The sequence below is a fragment of the Crotalus tigris genome, unplaced genomic scaffold, assembly GCF_016545835.1.
Source record: "Crotalus tigris isolate CLP2741 ecotype Arizona unplaced genomic scaffold, ASM1654583v1 scf7180000024390.453493, whole genome shotgun sequence".
In the NCBI taxonomy this organism is placed as follows: Eukaryota; Metazoa; Chordata; class Lepidosauria; order Squamata; family Viperidae; genus Crotalus; species Crotalus tigris.
Genome location: NW_024100560.1, coordinates 265498 through 286610, shown reverse-complemented (window position 1 = coordinate 286610; position 21113 = coordinate 265498). Strand labels below are relative to the sequence as shown.

General features: G+C 36.3%; 2 protein-coding genes and 1 pseudogene across 5 annotated transcripts in view; 1 reads left to right on the top strand and 2 right to left on the bottom strand.

Annotated features, from left to right (window-relative positions):
• Window positions 1-4093: 4093 nt before the first annotated feature.
• On the bottom strand, window positions 4094-6680 carry LOC120301667 (olfactory receptor 14I1-like). Its single transcript, XM_039329187.1, has 2 exons — window positions 6522-6680; window positions 4094-5192 (listed from the first exon to the last, which is right to left on the bottom strand). The coding sequence occupies exons 1-2, from the start codon at window positions 6533-6535 to the stop codon at window positions 4241-4243; spliced, it is 966 nt and encodes a 321-aa protein (XP_039185121.1). The 5' UTR covers window positions 6536-6680; the 3' UTR covers window positions 4094-4240.
• Window positions 6681-12153: 5473 nt separating this feature from the next.
• On the bottom strand, window positions 12154-13131 carry LOC120301663 (annotated as a pseudogene).
• Window positions 13132-20290: 7159 nt separating this feature from the next.
• LOC120301668 (olfactory receptor 14A16-like) overlaps window positions 20291-21113 on the top strand; it is a 54399-nt gene continuing 53576 nt past the window's right edge. For all 4 annotated transcript variants that reach the window (XR_005554975.1, XR_005554973.1, XR_005554974.1 and 1 more), the window contains exon 1: window positions 20291-20506. Coding sequence is in view for 1 of the 4 variants with exons in the window: in XM_039329188.1 (XP_039185122.1) it covers window positions 20499-20506 (8 nt within the window). In the remaining 3 variants the exon portion in view is untranslated. The remainder of the gene's footprint in view (window positions 20507-21113) is intronic.

Genomic DNA, 21113 nt, shown 5'->3' with positions numbered 1-21113 from the left:
ATACTGTTGTGTTATCATTTATAATATAATTATTGTGATTATATTTTTATCTCTATATAAGACTGACTTTTAATCCTAAGGGAGGGCTGGAAAACACAGTCTCTTAGTTTCTAGGTCCAACACCTAACTATTACAGTAAAGTGACTTTCCATAGTTAAGCCTTTAAGTGGCATCAATTTATTAAATTTGTTTGAGGCTTTTCTCACAATATTCTTTCAGCTTTTCCAAAATCTCACTCTTAAGACCCTCTAGATGGTTACAATAGTTGAATTCCTACAGTGGTCTCTAGTGAAAGGGTGATGTCCTTGGCCTTGAAGGAGTCAATGATGTGCTTATTCCTCATATTCTGACACAGCACTTTTGGACAATTACCATCCTTACTGCAATTCTCCCTTTTTGGGAAGTAGTTAAATTGCCATGGTAACTCAGACAAGGAGATAGAACAAATGGCCAGCTCCAGCTTTGAACTCTTTTCACATTTTGCTAAGGTTGACAAAAAAAAAAGCAACATTATGAGAGTATCCACTTTAAGAACAATGAAACACCTTCATGTTTCAGTCAAAGGAAAATGTTCTTACTATGGGAGAAAGAAAATCAGAGTTGATGAAGTTTATTTATTTTCATTGACCAATCAAACTACAAAGTACAACAAAAATCCATAGACATAGATCAGAAATCTCTTATTTTCTTCCAAGTTAATTTTGTAAATACATCAATATAATTTAAATGTCATCATTCTAAAATAATAAACTGAGTATGTTGATAGTGAATGTTATCTACTCTCTTATCAGCAGGTAGCATGCAGATGGGATATTAATATATTCTAATGCTTACATATTCAGACAAGATTATGAGCAATGGAAACTTTATGTTCAATAATATTCTATGAATAATTAGTATAGGGTTTGATTTTTGAGGTACATCAACATAACATGCTTACCCTCACTGTAGTAATGTAGTTTTTTCTGGACTATCTCTCGTTTCCTCTCCTCTCCTCCCTCTCACCAACTTGTCAAAAGAAGGAGGAATAATCTAGAAATAATAGTTTTGACTTTCTGAAGAGAGAATTGACATTGTGTTAGACCAATGGTATGGACTAACAAGAAATGCCAGCATTGTGAATCTTCTCTCTGAGATGAAAACTGGATATACTAATTTTATTGACACCTTTTAGTTTGATATGACAATATATCCTCAGGCTGATCTAATTTAAGATCAATTTTATGTTCATGCTGTTTACAATAAAACTGATTGATCTATATGCTATCACTAAAATTTTGATTGTTCAAGGAAAAACTAATCAACATGTCTTCTAAAATCAAGAATAAAACAAACTGAAGAGATAACCCCTACTTACTTGTTAATATATAAATTGTCTTAATTAAAACTTTTCCAGGGACTGATTAAGAGATTGTGTAAATTAGTTTATTTATAATTTGGTAAACTGACTTCCAGTGTGAATAATTATTTGTCACTTAGAAGTAGCTGATCTCCCCTTTTAATCAAAACAAATGCATAAATCTGAAATGTATACATTACATCTCTGAAGAAGCTTTATTATTGGAATTCCTCACTAATGCATATGGGTACATCATTATTTCTAATTCCAATCATCGTTGGTGCTCTAGCAAGATGCAAGAATCGTAGTTCAACTGTCCATTTGGTAACATGTTTATGTTAATAAAACAAACTGCCAACTTAGATAAGATGGGAAGTATAGAAATTGAATAAATAAACAAATAATTTAAAAAACAAGTTACACAAAGAAACCCCACATTAGGAAATTTCATCTTTTTACAACAATTAAGGATTATTATGCTTAATATCATAATTAGATGAAGGAATACATTCAGGGAGCTTTGCATTACTTCTTGCAATTCCTTGTCCCTAATCAAAGAATTTCCAAAAAGCAGCTATGACATCTTTGTTCCTCATGCTGTAGATCAGTGGTTCTTAACCTTTTTGAACGAATGGCCCTCTTGAGCCAATGAGGAAGTTGTCATCGCCCCCCTCCCCCAACATAACATCTCAATCACAACATAGGAAATAATTCTTCAATTTATGCAAACCCTTTTTTTTGTTTTCTTTAAAATTGTCATCAGGACATATGATGCAAATAATTTATTTCCAGTCTTTTTCCCATATCTCAACTGTGTGAAAAAGTTTGGTGCCACCAGTCACTTTATTCCCAAACTTAGTGATATATGTATTTCATTATTATCTTATTTATTCAAGACACTTAAATGTAATGACCACTGAAAACAAAACACTGGGAGCTGCAAAACCCTTTTGAGATCTAAAATGGATCTCTCTTTCCTCTCTCGTTCTCTCTCTCTCTTTCTCTTTCCCTTCTCCCTCTCTCTTTCCTCTCCCTCCATCCCCCCTTCTTTCTCCAGGTGAGGAGAGAGAGAGAATGAAAGGCAGAGAGAATGAAAGGCACCTTTCTCCAGGTGAGGAGAGAGAGAGAATGAAAGGGGCGGGTAGGGGGGGGGCAGGAGGCAGCAGAAGACCCCCTGTTGCAGCTGGAGGCACCCAGCTCCGCTGCCTGCTGGGCTTGCGGGGAGGCCCCAGCTCATGGTCATGTTGACAGGCCGTCCCACATACCGCTGGCATCCCCGGGCTCAGTTCGGGGCCACGGGGCATCTGCGGAATGCCCTGCCCATCAGCTGCATTGCCAAGCCTCCTCTCGCACCGCCGGCATCCCTGTGCTTAAATCATGGGGTATCCGCGGAACGCCTCCCCGTCAGCTGCATCACCAAACCTTCTCCCGTGCCGCCGGCATCCTCAGTCAGAACCAGAGCAATGATCCGCCTCCCGCCAGGACCAACGCTGGAACCTCCCATGCTGCTGGTAGGTCTGCCATGCTGGAGGAGCTGGGGCCACTCTGCAACGTGTGGTGCTCCCGGCGATCCACGACCCACCAGCATTGCCCAGGGAGTGATTCCCCCACCAGCCGCTGGCCCAGTGAGGACTGCCACCCGGGGGGCAGTAGAAGGAAGAAGGGGAAGAGGAGGAGAGCAAGGAAGCCGACGCCAGGCCCCAGGAGGAGTTGCTCCCGTGGGTCCGGCTGGGACGCTTCTGCTGCTGGTTGGAAAATGCCTCCCCCCTCCCTTTCTCTTCCCCCCATCTGCTCACCTCACATTCTTCACCAACAAACCAGGCAGGACTCCGGCACGCCTTCCTGGTCAGCTGGGCCAATGGTCCCATGGCTGGGGATCGCAGGGGCTACTCTCCCTTGGGACCGCAGCTTGCGGGAAGGCTGGCCCACTCAGCCAGCTCTGGCAGACTGCTCCCAGCGGGGATCCCAGGGCTTCCCTGCACGGTTCCCCGGCCATGTGCACATCGGACGGGGCCAGCCAGGGAAAGGGACTTCCTGGCCACACTTCTCTCAGGGGGCAGGGCACCCGGGCGCAGGGCCAATCAGGAGCCCTGCGAGGGGGCAAATCTGAGAGAGAGAGAGAGAGAGAGAGAGAGAGAGAGAGATGCACAAGTGCCTCTTTCTGTCTCTGTCTCTCTCTGCAAATGGCGGAGGAGGCTCAGAGACACAGGGGAAGGCTCAAAAGTGTCCCCAAACTTCTCGCTCCATTGCCCCCATATCGCCCCCTTTTCGTTCCTTCGCCCCCATGTTGCCCCTTTTTGTTCTATCGCCCACCTGAAAAATGAAATCGCTCCCTGGGGGACAATATCGCCCAGGTTAAGAACCACTGCTGTAGATTACTGGATTCAATAGTGAAGGGATGATAGTATATAGCCCAGTAAAAGATTCCTCCAATTTGGACAGAAAGGTTGACATCAGGTAAACTGAATGAGCCAAAAGACTATTATTAACAAATAGAGAAACAACAATAGGTGGGGGATGCAAGTGGAAAAGTCCTTTTCCCTTCTCTCAAATAAGGGCATTCTCAGCATTGTAGAAAAGATCTGCATATAGCTCAATATGCTGGCAGTTTTCCGGTAGTTTAGAAAAATTATTAGTTGTTATATAATCCTCCATAGTAGCTAAAGAGATTTCTTATTCTTTTCATAAATTGGTATAATAATTCCAAAAAAATCTTTGAATGTTTTTGTTATCTATACAACTCTCATTCCCTTCTTGAAGTACAGAAATTTAATAAATAAATAAATCACATTAAAAAAATCACACAGATAATCAAGTTATACAGAGAAACCCAAAATTAGGGAACCTCAACTAGTTGTCATTATGCTTAATATCATAATTACATGAAAAAATATATTTGCATTACTTCTTGCTAAAATGCTTCCAACCAAGGCAGTTCCAAAAGGCAGACTTGATATCTTTATTTCTCATGCTGTAGATTACTGGATTCATCAGTGAAGGGACAAGAGTGTATAGCACAGTAAATGATTTCTCCAATTTGGACAGAAAGGTGGGCATCAGGTAGGCTAAGTGAGCCAAGAGGCTATTTCCAACAAACAGGGAAACAACAATAAAGTGGGGGATGCAAGTGGAAAAAGCCTTTTCCCTTCTCTCAACTGAGGGCATTCTCAGCACTGTGGAAAAGATCTGCACATAGCTCAAGATAATGAATATGAGGCAGCCCACTCCTAAAACTGAACTAATGACAAGAATCCAGGTTTCACTGAGATAAGAGTCAGAACAAACAAGCTTGATTAATTGTGGAACTTCACAGAATAACTGATTAATGATGTTGGAGCAGAAAGGCATTGAAAAAATATTCCCGGTGTGTAGCAAAGCATGTAGAAATCCAAACATCCAGGCCCCCCCAGCCATTTGTAGGCAAGTGGACCCCTTCATTATGGATGCAAAGTGCAATGGGTAACAGATGGCAATGTATCTATCATAAGCCATGATAGTGAGAATGAACAGGTTGGTTGTCAGGAAAAAAAGAATGAAAAACATTTGCACCCCACATTCAGAGTATGATATCCATGTTGAGTTCATGAATGTGTTAAATACTACTTTTGGAATTATGACTGAAGAACAACCAAGATCACCAGTGGATAAATTGATCAGAAAAAAATACATGGGAGTGTGCAGATAACTATTGATTGCTATCAAAAGAATAATCAGAAGATTTCCCACTAAAATAAAAAGATACATAATCAGGAAAAGTATGATGCATAAAATCTGAATGTCGTGACTTCCAGAGATTCCAAGAAGTACAAAATTTATTACACTTGTTCTATTAGACAGGACTTTGTATTCTTTCCTGTGAAAACAAAATGTACATACTAATACTATAATTGAATATAATATCACATAAGTATAATATTTTATAATATACTATAATATACCATATAATATTGATCAGATCAGTTATTTTATAGGAAAATCAATAGTTTAACCTCATTTGAAACAGCATTAATTTTGATATACTTAATATATATGTTTTAAAAAATATGAACAACATCTTTTACAAAACAATATAAATTTTATAATTAAACATTTAGGTACTCATTTATTTATCAAAACTATATGATTACCCATCTTTTGGAATGTGACTCTGGGTAGCTTAAAATATTTCCAAACTCTGTCTAGAGAAACTGGGATTTTCTGTAAGCAAAGTACATTTTTTATCACTGAGTTCATCCTGTTTCTCATTTTCCCTTGCCACTCATTATACTTTGATATATATTTTAAATATACCTTTATACTAATAGCAATTCTATCTTTCCTTATCTCCACTACATGTCAGTTCTCTTTCTTTACCTTGATATATCAGGTTCTTTTCTCAGTTCTCACCTTGCCTTTTCTAAGATGGATTCTTCTACTTGAGATATATTACTGTTCAACTATGGTTCTTTTATTTTGTGGTACATTAGTCTTCAACATGCTTTAAAAATAATACTAAAAATACAATCTTTCCTGGTTAGGAAAACATGGAAATGTTAATTTCCTATATTTTTCAATTTACAGTGTGTTCTTTCAGTTCAATACTGTAAATGCTTTATAAATAGGAAAAAAAAACTAGGTATTAAAACCACATCCAAAATTCTGTCTTTTTTACAAAAAAATCTTTAAAATGCAGAATTAAACATTTTAAAGCATTTCCAAATTTCTGGGATAAATATATGGTAGCAAACCATGATAAGGTCATGAAAATACAAAGATGAATTTAATAAAATGTCAATGCATTAAATATATCTTTAGAGCCACATGTTTTAAGTTGACTTTAAACATACTATAAGAAATATTGATTGAGAACAATTGACATGGCAGCAGAAACATCTGTGGAAATAAGCAGAAATGCCAATATTTGGGGACCACTGACTGAAAGTAATGTAGCAACAATGCTTATAATAATATGCAGTATAATTGAAATAATTACTTAGTGTTTTTTTTTAAATGAAAAAAATCAATAGAAAAATTTAAAAGTTAAACACAGAAGCAGCAGGAATAAATAAGGCTTGAAAATACAGAAAAAATAATTATTGTTTGATTTTTCTCTAGATTAAATCAAATTTAGTTAAATGCCACAGTTTGAATATTTCTATATTATTCCCTTCAGTCTTCAAACAAGTTATAAATAAAATTTTACCTCATATCTTCCATTGCCTTTTTCTCTTTTGAAATTGTTTCTATTTCTTACACATTTAACACATCTTCTCACCTCGACTACCTGGCTGAACCTGGTGTTCAGAGATTTTCTCTCATTTCTCCAATACCTCAGCAATAATAGGTCAGAGTTTCCACAGTTTAGACAGCACAAGCTTGATATTCTTATTTCTCATGCTATAGATGATTGGATTTTTTTTTATTTAAAGTTTTACAAATTACAATATAAACCCACCCATCCCCTCTATCCCTCCCCCACTTCCCAGAGCTGATTACAGGGTAACAAATAAACAAACATACTCTAGCTAACATAAACCAACTAAACTATCAATCAAAACCATAATACACTTTAACTTCTTCTCAAAACAAATATTAACAAATTAAGACAAAAATAATAATACCATTAATACTATTAATAATTATCTAAAATCTATTCAAAAGCAAGATAATACTTTTCAGTTTCATACTTCTTCTGAATATAATCAATCCATCTTCTCCATACCATAATATATCTTTCTTGTTAATGATCCTTCAAATAGGCAGAGATTTTTGCCATTTCTGCTAAATTAGACACTTTAAGTATCCATTCTTCCAAAGTAGGCAATAAGTTTTTCTTCCAATATTGCCCCACCAATAATCTTGCAGCAGTTATGAAGTTCAACATCAAATTAGTTTCTTTAACATCCAAATCTACAATAATACCCAACAAAAATAATTGCGGAGTAAACTTTATCTTTTTCTTAAAAATCTTTTGAATATTCCACCAAATCTTAATCCAAAAAGCTTTAATATCTTTACAAGTCCACCAAATATGAAAATAAGTTGCATCTAAATTTCCATATCTCCAACATTTGGGCTGTAATTTCAGATACATGCGGGACAACTTTGGGGATCCAAATGCCATCTATGAAACATTTTATAAAAATTTTCTCTTAAATTTTGTGCTTGAGTAAATTTTACATTTCTAACCCAAATTGTTTCCCATGTATCCAGTAAAATTGGCTCTTGGATATTTTGTGCCCATTTAATCATACAATCTTTAACTAACTTCGTTTCAGAGTCCAATTCTATTAAAGCATTATAAATTCTTTTTATATGAAATCGACTTGATCTTTAATCTGTTTTACCAAATTTACATCCTCTAAAATAATACCAACCTTTTTATTCCACCTCAATAACAATTGATTATAATAAAACCAAGAATATACAATATTTTCTTGCTTCAACTCAGTTAAAGGCTTTAATTGCCAATGCTGCCCAACCAAACTAAGTAATTCCTTATAAGAAATCTTATCCAAATTTACTCCCCTAGATACTCCCTCTATCACGTGTCCTGGAACCCCCCAAATTGGAATTTTATAATTTAACCTATAGTAATACTTTTTCCAGACACGCAGCAAGGCACTTCTCAAAATATGGGTTTTAAAAACCTGATCCACTTTTTTATCATAAATTAAATATGCGTGCCATCCATATAATAAATCCCATCCCTCAAGAGATAGGATATTCTTATTAGTTAAGTTGAGCCAATCACTAATCAGGGTTAAAGCCACTGCATCATAATACAATTTTAAATTCGGTGCCTTTAATCCTCCTCTTTCCTGTGTATCCTGCATAATTTTGAATTTAACTCTCGGCTTTTTCCCTGCCCAAATAAATTTATTAATCCCCTTCTGCCATTCTTCCAAATTGGCATCTTTTTTCAAAATAGGTATCATCTGAAATAAAAAAAGAAACTTTGGAAGTATATTCATTTTAACTGCCGAAATTCTCCCCAACAAAGACAATTGTAATTTTTTCCAATCATTTAAATCCTTTTGCACTTTTACCCATAATATCTCATAATTATTTTTATACAATTTAACATTAGAGGACATTAGATAAATTCCTAAATATTTGATCTTTCTCACTATTTCAAAACCTGTTAATTTAACTATAATATCCTTTTCCTTCAAAGACATATTTTTTGATAATATTTTAGTCTTATTATTATTTACCTTAAACCCAGAAACCTTCCCATACTGAAGTAAAATTTCAACCAAATCCCTAACTGAATCTGTGGGTTGAGATAATGTCACAACCAAGTCATCAGCAAAAGCTCTCAACCTATAATCATTCTTATTTATTTTTATTCCCTTTATTCTAGGTGACTCCCGAATTTTAATAAGTAAAATCTCCATGGTTAAAACAAATAACAATGGGGATAAAGGACATCCCTGTCTTTTCAATTTTAAATGCTTCTGTTAAACCCCCATTAACTATAATTTGTGCAGATTGCTGTTGATATATTGCCTTGACAAATAAAAATTTATCCCCAAAATTCATTTCCTCTACTACTCTGAGTAAAAATTGCCAATTTAATTGATCAAAGGCTTTTTCAGCATCTAAAAAAATCAAAGCCGCAGGGATTTGATTGTTCTTGTCCAAATACTCAATTAGATTAACAATTTGTCTAACATTATATTTCATATATTTTCCAGATATAAATCCAGATTGATCACTATGAACCAGTTGCTTCAAAATTTGCATTAATCTATTTGCCAATATTTTGGGCTGGATCAAATCTTGATCCTCCTTCGGAATCAATGATATGAAAGCCCTTCTCCACGATGGAGGTACCTCTGCTCCCAACGAAATGTTATTAAAAAGTTCCCTCAATGATTCTATCATTTCTTCAGATAACATTTTATAATAAATTGATGTTAATCCATCTGTACCTGGAGCCTTACCAACTTTCAATTGTTTAATTGCCCAAATAATCTCATCAGAAGTAATTAAACCATTAATCTCATCTTTTTGATCAGAAGTAAGTTTAGGGAAATGTGATTCCTGTAAATACTTTTCTATATCTAAAACATGTATGTTTTCACTGGCATATAACTTTGAATAAAAATCTAAAAAACTCCTTTTAATCAAATTTTGTTGATAAACTTCTTTACCTTTATAATTTATTTTTTTCTATAATCCTTGATTTCTGTTTCTTTCGTAGTTGGTAAGCCAACCACCTACCAGGTTTGTTCGCATTGCAAAATATGTTATGTTTCATATACTTCAAATTAACTGCAATCTGATCAGCTATTAACATATTAAATTGCTCCTTAAGCAAACTAATAGAAACCTTTAAATTATTATCCAATGGATTTAAGATAAGAGCCTTTTCCTTAGTTTTAATCTCTGATTCCAACTCTTTACGTTTCTGCATCTGTTTACATCTATACGCATTATTCATATGAATCAAGACCCCTCTCATATATGCTTTACTGGCGTCCCATACCATTGGCATCGAAGTACCCTTATGCATATTCAAAAGAAAAAATTCCTTTAAATAATCTCTGCATCTCTGTACATTCCCCTCAAATCTGAATAAATTTTCATTCAATCTCCAAGTCCTTCTATTCCCGTCTTCAGTAGATAACTCCATCCATACAGGACTATGATCTGACAATATTCTTGGGAATATCTTAGCATTCTTCACCCTAGAAAAAAGATCATTAGTAATTAAAAAAAAGTCAATTCTGGAATACGACTGATGCCTGTCCGAAAAGAAGGTAAAGTCTCTTTCTTCCATACTCCGTTCACGCCAAATATCTCGAAGTTCCAAATCATCCTTCACGTCAAAAAAAGCTTTAGGTAATTTTGCATGATTAGGAGATTTAAAAGAACTCTTCTTGTCTTTACTTGAATCTAAAACACCATTCCAGTCTCCCATCATAATTACTGATTTATAATCCAATTGAGTTATTTTCTGATGTAACATCTTATAAAAATATTTTTGTTGTTGATTAGGAGCATCAATGACAAGACTTCTCTTGCCATTTAATAATAAGTCAATAATAACATATCTTCCTAGTGAGTCAGAATCAATTAACTTTGGTGATAAGTCTTTCCTCACATAAATAACTACACCTGCTTTTTTCTGCGGAGCAGAGGCTGTGAAATGTACTCCCAACCGGGAGTTAATCAAATATTTTTCATCTTTTAAAGCAATATGACTCTCTTGCAAACATATAACATCATTCTTGTGTTGTTTCAAATAGTAAAATACTTTCTTTCTTTTCTGTGGTGAATTCAAGCCATTAACATTCCATGTCAGAAACTTTGCCATGTCTCATGGCTTGAAGCCTTTGGAACACTGCATCTAAATCTGCAGTTGAAGACCTCTTCGGTCTTGTTCCTCCCACTGGCTCAGAGGTAGCCATCTGTGTTGTAACACCAGAATCTATCTTTTGTTGTTCTTTTTCTCTACATTTATGAGCTGCACGAGTCATTCTCTGTTCTCTTGGGTCTTCTCTTATCTCCAAACACTGTTGCATAGATTCAACCAACAACTCTTCTCCTGTTGGTGACCTAGCTCCTGCAGCCAACTGTCCTTCAAACTTACTTTCATTTCTTCTAGATCTTGGAGATGGTGGTGCACCTGCTTTCAGCACAGAAACAAAAAAATCTCTTGCTTTTAAAATTGTATTTAATCTATAACGTGCTCCGACATAGTTCACCACTATGCCAATAGGTACATCCCATCTGAATTGAATTTGCTGCTTCTTGAGCTCTTCAGCCAAAAAAGCAAAATCCTTTCTTCTTCTAAGAATTTTGGGAGGCATTTCTTTTAAAATTATGACATCTTAAGCTGCAATTTGAAATCTTTGGTTATAAAAGGCTTGTATAATTTCATTATGAAGTGATCTTCTAGAAAAATAGATAACCACATCTCTTGATAAATTTCTCTGCTTCTCAATCCACGAATTAACTCTAAAGATTTTTTCAATATCTCTCAACATTTCTTCAATTCCACATCCTAAAATGGATGCCAGTTCTTCAGCAATCTCTTCTTTCAAATTCTCTTTCACATTCTCCTTCAACCCTCTTATTCTCAAAGCAAACTCCATGTCTCTATATTGTGACATTACAATTTCATTCTGTGCTGCATCCACATTATTTTCAACTCTTTCAATTCTTCCTTCCAATCTTTCAACATTTCCAACTACCTCATCCACTCTACCATCCAGCCTTTCTACATGGGCCGCAAGCCCCTTAAGAGCCAACAGAATATCTTCCTTCATCTCATGATTTTTCTCCTCCAAAAGCTCTTCTGTCTCAGATCTGATCTTTTCTACAGCTTTTTCCAAAGAGTCCTTAACCACATTCTGTATATCTTTAAGTGTAAATGCTGGAGGTGGGGAAGGTGGTGGTGGTGGTGGTGGTGGCTTAGATTGCTGTGTAATCTGTGTTACTGGAGAGGAAATTGAAACTTTAGGCAAAGAAGAAATTGCAGGACTTTTGAAGCCATTTTTTAAAAAAGAAAAAGAAAAAAAAGAAAAAAAGAAGTGAAGAATAAAGAAAAGAAAAAAGCCAATTCTTATAACAAGACGAATTAGAGGAATAATAAAAACAATTCCCCCATTAAAAAAAAGCAGAGTCAATTATTTTAGCAAGTTTGTTGCCAAGTAAAAGTGAAAGTTCTCAGACAAAGAAGCAAAATTCCTCTGCAGAGATTCCTCGGCCATTTTTTCCTTTCACTCCCTTAACTGGAGAAGATATTAATTCTTTCTTGAGTTAAAGTAGAAATTCAGAATCACAAATCAAGTCCTCCTGGACAACTCTGTCTGCTTTAAAAGTTACTCACAATTCTCTTTAAGCAGCAGATGTGGAGGCTGCGTCTGGCTTCGTTCCCGGAGAACAAAGGCTTCCTGGAATGCAGAGACTATCCAGACTCCGAAAGAGCTTCACCCTTTGTCTCCCCCCCAAAAAGCTTTGGGAGAATAGAGGAGTTCAATTTCTATCTGGAAATACTCACCTTCCTCCCTTTGCCCGGGAGGAAGGTTCCAAGCCGCAAAACAGCTGATCGTCGCTGTCTTGCCAGCTTTTACACAGTTCCAAGACAGGAGGCTTAAAAAAAAAGCCTCCATCAATGCAGCAACACCACAGGAAGTGCCGCTATAGATGATTGGATTAAACAAGGGTGGAACTAAGGAATATAGGATAGTGAATAATAAATCTAAATAGGTTGGGGTGTTAGAGGGAGGTCTCAAGTAGGCCAAGAATAAAGTTACCAAAAACATAGAAAAGATTATAAGGTGGGGAAGACAATGGAAAAGGCTTTCTGCCTTCCTTTTACAGAACGGATTCTCAACACTGCCTTGAAGATCGTGGCATAAGATATAATAACAAAAGTAAAACAACCTAATCCTCCAGTGAAACTGAGCACAAGAACTCCAATCTCAATTAGATTGAATCCAGAGCAAGGTAGCTTTAGCAAATGTGGAATTTCACAGAAAAACTGGTTGACAACATTAGAACAGAAAGAGATGGAAAAAGTGCCAATGGTGTGCAACATTCCACACAATATACCTGTAACCCCCACCAGAATCACTATTTTGATGCAGGTTTTCCAATTCATCATCATTTCATAGTGCAGGGGATAGCAAATGGCAACATACCGATCATATGCCATGACTGTCAGGAAAAAGAAATCAGAAGCTTCAAAGGTGATAAAGAGAAAGATTTGAGCAACACAACCAAAATAGGAAATGTATCTTCTGTCAATGAGAGAATTTACCATGGATTTGGGGACAATGATTGAAACAATGCCCAAGTCTTGCACAGCCAAATTCATTAAAAAGAAATACATGGGACTGTGCAGTTGATGGTCAAAAGCTATTACAGAGATAATGAGAAGGTTTGCTATTGCAGTTGCCAGGTATAATATGAAGAATACAAAGAAATGTAGAAGCTGCAGTTGCCGATCTTTTGAGAATTCCAGCAGCAGAAAGTAAGGAACAGTGGTTTGATTCTCCATATTAACTTATGACATACCTACAAGAAAGCACAGCTAAGAAATATTATTAGAGAAAAACTATGTATGCATAGTTAGCTAGAAAGTATGCACATACTAAAAATGTTACAACGATAAGTGAAGGCAGATAATTGCATAACATGTGTATAGGATGCACCTGCACTCACACTCATAAAGAGATACAGTGACAAAGGCAGATAGAGAGTAGCAAAATAGTTTTGGGGAAAGATAGGGGTTCATCTATAAAGAAATGTTACATGATTTGCGCTTCTTCCTCCCTTTTTACCACATTTACTCATGTTTTTTGTACAGCTGACATTTTGTCTTTAAAGTATGGATGTAGCAGGTGATATGCAAGCAACTGTACTCTTAGGGGAGAGTAAAGTTAGGTTGAGGTTGGCTTTCTCCCATTTCTGTCTGCCAGCTTTCCAAGCATCAAATGAAGACTATAAGACCAGATTACCTATTATCATTTCTTTATTACAATGATTCTATTTAACTACTAAAGTTTGATCTATGAGGTAAAATGTAGTGACCAAAGAACATGTTTATTTAGACCAATAATTAAGGAATATAGTGATTGGTCCTCACTGGTAGTTTTCAAACAGAGGATGGACAGCCATGTGTGAAAGGTACTTTAATTAGGATCTGCACAGGGATCAGGGATTTGTATTCAATAATCTAACTCTAAACCAATACCTCTGTTCTTGGATATGGTTTTTCAATTTGTGATTGCCATTCATACATTTCTCAATGATTCTACTGTTTATTACTTATGGTATTTTATTACAGTATAATAATGTGCTGCCTTAATGGTGTGTTTTAAAGGTCATTCCTTGCCAAATCATTCATTGATAAGTGTTGAACTAGAGATATGCTTTCTTAATTTTTTCACAGGCATAATATAGTACTCATTCTCTATTTCCCTAAAAAAATTTATAACCTTCCCATCAGATATAACCAAATAATGGAGTTTTTGTCCTATAATTTGTAGCTAAAAATTAGATTGACATACCTGCCACAACCATAACTTTTAAAGATCAGTATTCTTTTGAGTACTACTACTCAACCATTTGTCAACAACTAGACAAACCATGAGTCATTTTTCTTTCCATGTATAATATAGGCCTTCACTGGCTCTTCACATATCCCTCAGGAGTGTCCCAGTGAAACCTCCTCCTCCTTTTTGCCTGACCAGTGGAACTGCCTGGGACATTGTTGGAGGAAAGGTAATTTTCTTACCCAATTCCTCGATATCCTCAAAAATGGCAGAGCTTTTAATGTACTGCCTTCACTGGTAAACTTATTAAAAATCCAGGGATATATTGGTTACATTCTGCAATGAAAATAGCAGAAAATAGTCCATGTTGAATTTAATAACAGTCGAAGTTCTTGAGGGTTTATGACATTTTGTATTATGTCAAAAACGCTTTATGATAATGTATGTCATAATTTTTTAAATAAAATTTGTCAAATTTCAGTTCCATGAGAACTCAATGTTCTCTAGATTTTGGATGCATGCTGTAAGTTAGCCCATTTGAGGTATCTTGGTTGAAAATGTTTTTTTTACAGTGTACAGTTTTGCCCAGACAGAGGTTATGGGACTAAGAGTTTTAGTAGTATATAAATGAAGAAAGAATTTCAGAAATGCCATTATACAATGTCCCTTAAAGGTAAATAGATCTAAAAATGCCAGTGATATTAACTCAGCTATTACAGATCAGATCTTCCAATATTTTCTACATTTCTACAACCTGTAAATGTATTTTTTTTTCAGATATCTGCATCAGGGAGAGATATTATCATTTAAAATACACATTAGCATATAAAATCCCATTCTGCACACAAATAGATTCTCATTATTTTGATTAATAATACTTTTTTGTGTCTAAGTTTCTGAAAATTATTTCCCTTTGTTTCCTCTTTCAGCTCACATAACATATTAAATCAATAGGTTATGCTATTATTTCTTTAAATTCTCTCCCCCCTGTTAACATTATAGAACTGAGTCTAACAAATAGTCAAGTGAGAGATATTTAACTAAATGACAATTTGCTCCTGAAACTAGCATATGGCTTTTCTCTTAAATGTTCAGTATAAAAATCACTTACTATTTTTCTTCATAGAATTTATGTTTTTAATGCACACTTTTTAGACTGTGAAGTAAAAGAGCAGTATTGTATAAGTATTGTTCAACTCTTGTTGGGCACAGATGCACTGATATATCATCAGTGGGAAAGACTGAATGTATATTTAGCAAGCTTATTGATAATTTTATTGTTTCCCTCAAGACTTAATTACATAGAATAAGACCACACAATCAAAATTAGATAAAATATTAACATAAACATCTTGTTAATATAATTAGCAATTAGCAGCTTCTGTTATCCATGTTCAGATATGAATTGTGATAAGTTATGTGGGAGATATGTTGTATAGAATGTCTCATTGCTTAGGGTTCTATTTTAAAGTTTTTTTTAAAGAGATACCATCCTTGTCAGCCTTTTGAGGTAGATGAGGAAAAATTTTCTACAGGAAGACCAGATTTATAATGTACTTTACAAACTGAAGAGAATACCCTACTTAACTTCTTGCACCTAATGTAAAAATTGTCATAATCAAGATCTTTCAGAGTCTGATTAAGACATTGTGTGAATTACTTCATCTATAATTTCAGAAATTAACTTCCAGTATGAATAATTATTTCCCATTTTGATCTTCCCTTTTAATTAAAATAAATGCATAAGTCTGAAATGCATGTATTATATATCTGAAGAAGTTTTATTATTGCAATTGGTTACGATAGCATATGGGTACAACATTATTTCTTTATCCATTAATTAGTTAATCAATTAGTTCTTTTATCCCGAAAGCAGAATACAAGAGTCACAATTTAATTCTCCATTTAGTACCAAGTTTACATCATAAAACAAACTGTCCATTTAAGTGAAATGAGAAGTTCACATTTTTAAAATATTATTTATTGCTTTATCATAAAAAATAAAATACAAAACAGTAAAACAAACAAAATGAAACAAAGAAAAGCAGACATTCAACCTTAACAACAACAAAAAAGAAAAAAAGTGTACAAAAAAGGAAAAAGTGATTAATTGAATTTAATATTTAACATATAGGATCCACCATGGCTGGGTCTGAAAGAAAAGAAAAAGCAGTAAATTCCCTCCCCTTTTACACACACACACACACACACACACACACACACACACACACACGTATGTATGAATGTGCGTAGGAAGTCCACAATCAGTTAATTTTGCCATCTCTGTTAATTCAGTGAATTTCAAAATCCATTCTTCAACAGTCAGAGTTCCTTTTTCTTTTCAATATTTGATAAATACAATCCTCATAGCTGTCACCATGTGAAGGACTAGCACTCCAAATTGTTTGTCAATTGGCTTGTCCATCATGTCTAAAATAAAAGCTTCAAGCTTCATTAATATATATATCTTAAATATTTTTATATTATCATTATTATGTTTATTCAATATGTTTGCAAGACCACCACACATGATAAAATGAACGTGGATTTTGACTACAGTTCCAGCATATATTAGAAATCCCTTTATACATTTTCACTAGTCTATCTGGTGTCAAGTACCAATGGTACATCATTTCATAATTCTTTTCTTTCAAACTATAATTTAATGGAATTTTTAGTCCATTCCTCCATACATTCACCCATTTATCTAGCATTATGTTATACCATTTTTTTGTCCATTTTACCATATACTCTTTAACATATTCATCTTCTAGTTCAGTGGTTCTCAACCTTCCTAATGCTGCGACCCTTTAATACAGTTCCTCATGTTGTGGTGACCCCCAACTCCCCATCCAGCTGGCCGGGGAGGGGGGCAGGAAGGCCATTCCACTGGCTCCGCCCAGCCTGGTTGGAGAAGCACCATTCCTCTCCCTCTTTCTCTCTTTCTCTCTCTCTTTCCTCTCTCTCTCTTTCCTCTCTTTCTCTTTCTCTTTCCTCTCTCTCTCTTCTCTCTCTTTCCTCTTTCTCTTTCTCTCTCTCTTTCCTCCCTTTTTCTCTTTCTCTCTTTCCTCTCTCTTGGATGGAGCCACGGTAGGGGCTGGTGGCGTGCGGCCCCTGCCAGCCCCTCTGCCAGCCCAGCTGCTCCTCCCAGGCACTCCTTTTGCCCCGGCGCCTGCCCGAGCCACCTTGGGGGCAGCAGGAGGAAGGAGAGGAGAAGGGCAAGAAAACCGCTGCTGCCGCCCCAACTGGGACTCCGCGCTGCCCGGCCTCACCCTCCACCCATCCAATGGAGCCACGGTGGGAGCTGGTGCCGCGTGGCCTCTGCCAACCCCTCTGCCAGCCCGGCTGCTCCCTCCCAGGCATCCCTTTTGCCCCAGTGCACGCCCGAGCTGCCTTGGGGGCAGTAGGAGGAAGAAGGAGAGGAGGAAGTTTTATTCTTATTCACCTTGAAACCAGAGACCTGTCCATACTGCGCTAAAATTTCAACCAATTCATTAACCGAATCTATTGGATAAGATAATGTCACCACCAAATCATCAGCAAAAGCTTTCAACCTATAATCAATCTTATTTATTTTTATGCCTTTTAATCTAGAGGATTCTTGAATTTTAATAAGTAAGATTTCCATAGTTAATACAAATAACAAAGGGGATAAAGGACAAACTTGCCTTTTTCTATTTTAAATTGCTCTGTTAATCCCCCATTAATTATAATTTGTGCTGATTGTTGCTGATATACAGCTTTAAGAGCACACAAGAATTTATCTCCAAAATTCATTTCCTCTACCACTTTCAATAAAAATTTCCAATCTAATTGATCAAAAACTTTCTCCGCATCTATAAATATTAAGGCAGCATACATAACGTAACCTGAAAGAAGACACCAGCATAATAATCTTACCAGCAGACAAGGGCAATGCCACAGTGGTTATGAACACATCTGACTACCAAACCAAATTAACCAACCTACTCCAAGACTCTACATACAAACCCCTAAACACAGATCCCACCACCTATCTGGAAAAAAGCACCAGATCCAAAATAAAAGCCTCCCCCATTAGCGAAGAGATCCAGCAAAGAATCATTCCCAGAGAGAAATCATCCAGATGCCCTAAGCTCTATGGTCTCCCCAAGATACACAAAGAAGGAACCCCACTTAGACCCATAGTCAGCTCCATAGGCTCACCTCCACGAACGCGAAGCCAAAAAATAGCAATGCAGTTCACCATTTTAACCCCCCCTGCAACTCAGACTAACCTGAGCACAACAAAGCCCCCACCCAAACAGAACACTCCCCCAGCCAATCAGAGCACAGCCACCCCCCCAGCCAATCAGAGCACAGCCAACCCCCCAGCCAATCAGAGCACAGCCAAGCTCCTAACCAATCAAAACACAGCCAAGCTCTCATCCAATCAGTTCATACCCCCACTGGCAGTTAAAAGGAGGAAACAGCTACAATCACACATTACTCCTAGAAGCACGAAGCCGAAAGCACCAGCCTGAAGATGACGAATGAGACTTCGTCGAAATGTCGCCAAGACACTTCCAATTTTACGTGGGAGAAAACCCGAATAACCAAAGACCTACATACAAACACCTGCGAAAACCTCAGAATACATATATATCCAATTTGCAATAGTGGCAAATATCTGTAGCTCAGGTATAGGATGAAGGTGAAGGTTCATTCTCTGAGCTTCTGGGTTAGTTTTTGAATGTTTCGTTACCAGGTTAGATAACATCTTCAGGGGCATTTAGGAGAGGTCTTTGTCAGTGTTCTTCTATTTATAAGGGCTTCAGATATGGGTGTATCAAGTGAGGGTCTTGTGTGAATCATCAGTGAGAGGCTTGTGATGGGGAGGTTACTTCAGGTCAGGGTCATTGGAAGGTGAACTGCTGAGGGGGGGAGAGGGGGCTTGTGTGGGTTGGTTGTGGGTTGGTGCTGTCTCCTGTCTCCTGTTGCACCAATCTACAACAAACCCACACAAGCACCCTCTCCTCCCCCCTCAGCAGTTCCAATGATCCTGACCTGATGTAATCTCCCCTGAGGGACTGTCGTTTTCTAAATCTCTACTGATCCAATTCAATCCAGCAGATTTGGCATGCTGCAGATCCCATCAGCCAAAGAGTGTCAGCTGGTGGGGACTAGACAATGGACCTTTTCTGCAGTGGCCCCTGTTCTGTGGGGTATCCTCCCCTCAGAGGTTACAATGACCACAACCTTGTTGCCTTTGATAAGGCTTAAAAAGGTTGCTGTGTTCCTGAGTTCTGAGTACTGAATTTGTTAAGGGAATCTATTTCTTATTATTTAACTCTTTCCTAGTACAGTTTCATGAGTAAATCTGTGGTAAATTTTCAGACAAATGTCACAATCATAGATACCATTTTCTTGTTTGTTTCCTTGTTAGGGACTAACAACAAGTTTTCTGTTTTTAATAAATACAAATAATTTATTAATAGCATTTCTCCCCAAAATTCTATATAAGCCCAGAGAAAATAAATTTTACATTTCCTAATGAAAACAATGATGGCAAAATTGGGCAGCCTTTTAAAAAGCAGCAGAAGTTACACAGAGACTAATTCTAGTGCTGCTGATGTCTGATTAAACTGTAATGAACATTGAAAATACAGACATTTATTCAATCCTGGATGATTCTAATGTTCACTGAACTTCTGTGCACCTATGTACGTATATACTCAAAAAAATAAAGGGAACACAAACGTATAGGATCCTATACGTTTGTGTTCCCTTTATTTTTTTGAGCAGTATATTTCCTTACAATGTAGGCAAACAAAATGACCTTGGCAATTAAGTTGAAGAATTACATCAGCCTCATCTAAACTACTTTGTGTGATAATTCCCTTCTGCACAAATGCCATTAGCATTGCCTCATTATGCATTGTGGGAGTTATTTTGAAATGTTGAGGTCTATGTGGTCTCATGAAATTTGTGGCATGATAACATAGATGACAGTTCTGTATTTATTTACTTAGGCTCATGTGTTGTTCCATCAAACCAACTCTGATATAGACATCAAAGAGTAACCTTAGAGTACAAATTCTGAAGATGGTGTGTTAACAGTTAGAAAACCCAAACCTTTTCTGCTTTTTTGGCTTTAACTATGGTCTATTAGTGTGAGGGTACTTGGAGAAATAAGAGAAAATCTCTGGATGTCAAGGTCAGCCATATAGCCATCACATGGCTCTATCATTCATTGCTGTTCAAAGCCAGGTTTCCTAAGTATACATTATAGAGTACATTGAATCTGCACTAAGAAATGTGTTGAGTGAAGGCTAAAGGGGAGCATGTAAAGAAACATGGAGCATGCAAGAAAACTAAAAATAAATCTATCACTTTTTATGCATCAATGTGATTTAGTTTAGGGAAGAATAAAAATACAACTATTCAAGTTACAGCTTTTCTTTTTCTTTTAAAACTTTCTAATCTTTCATTTTATTGTTTTGGATATTTTTAAAAGTGCCATTTTCCCCCAATAACATATATTTTTGATACATATGCTTGTAAAAGCATACTTACAATCCTCTGCTATTTTAAATCTTACTTGCATTAGGCTGTTGAATTTGTTTTGCCAGTTCTTATGTGGCAGTCATTTACAGAAGTCTGAGAAAAACAGTTTTTTTCTCAGGGAGATCAGAGATTTGCTTAAATTTGCATTGTTAAAATTCTTGTGAAGATGGCACTTAAAGTGATGTGCAACTAAACATTGGACACATATAACATTTACATGATCTGCTCTTCTTGTCCACCTGAGCAAAGAAAATATG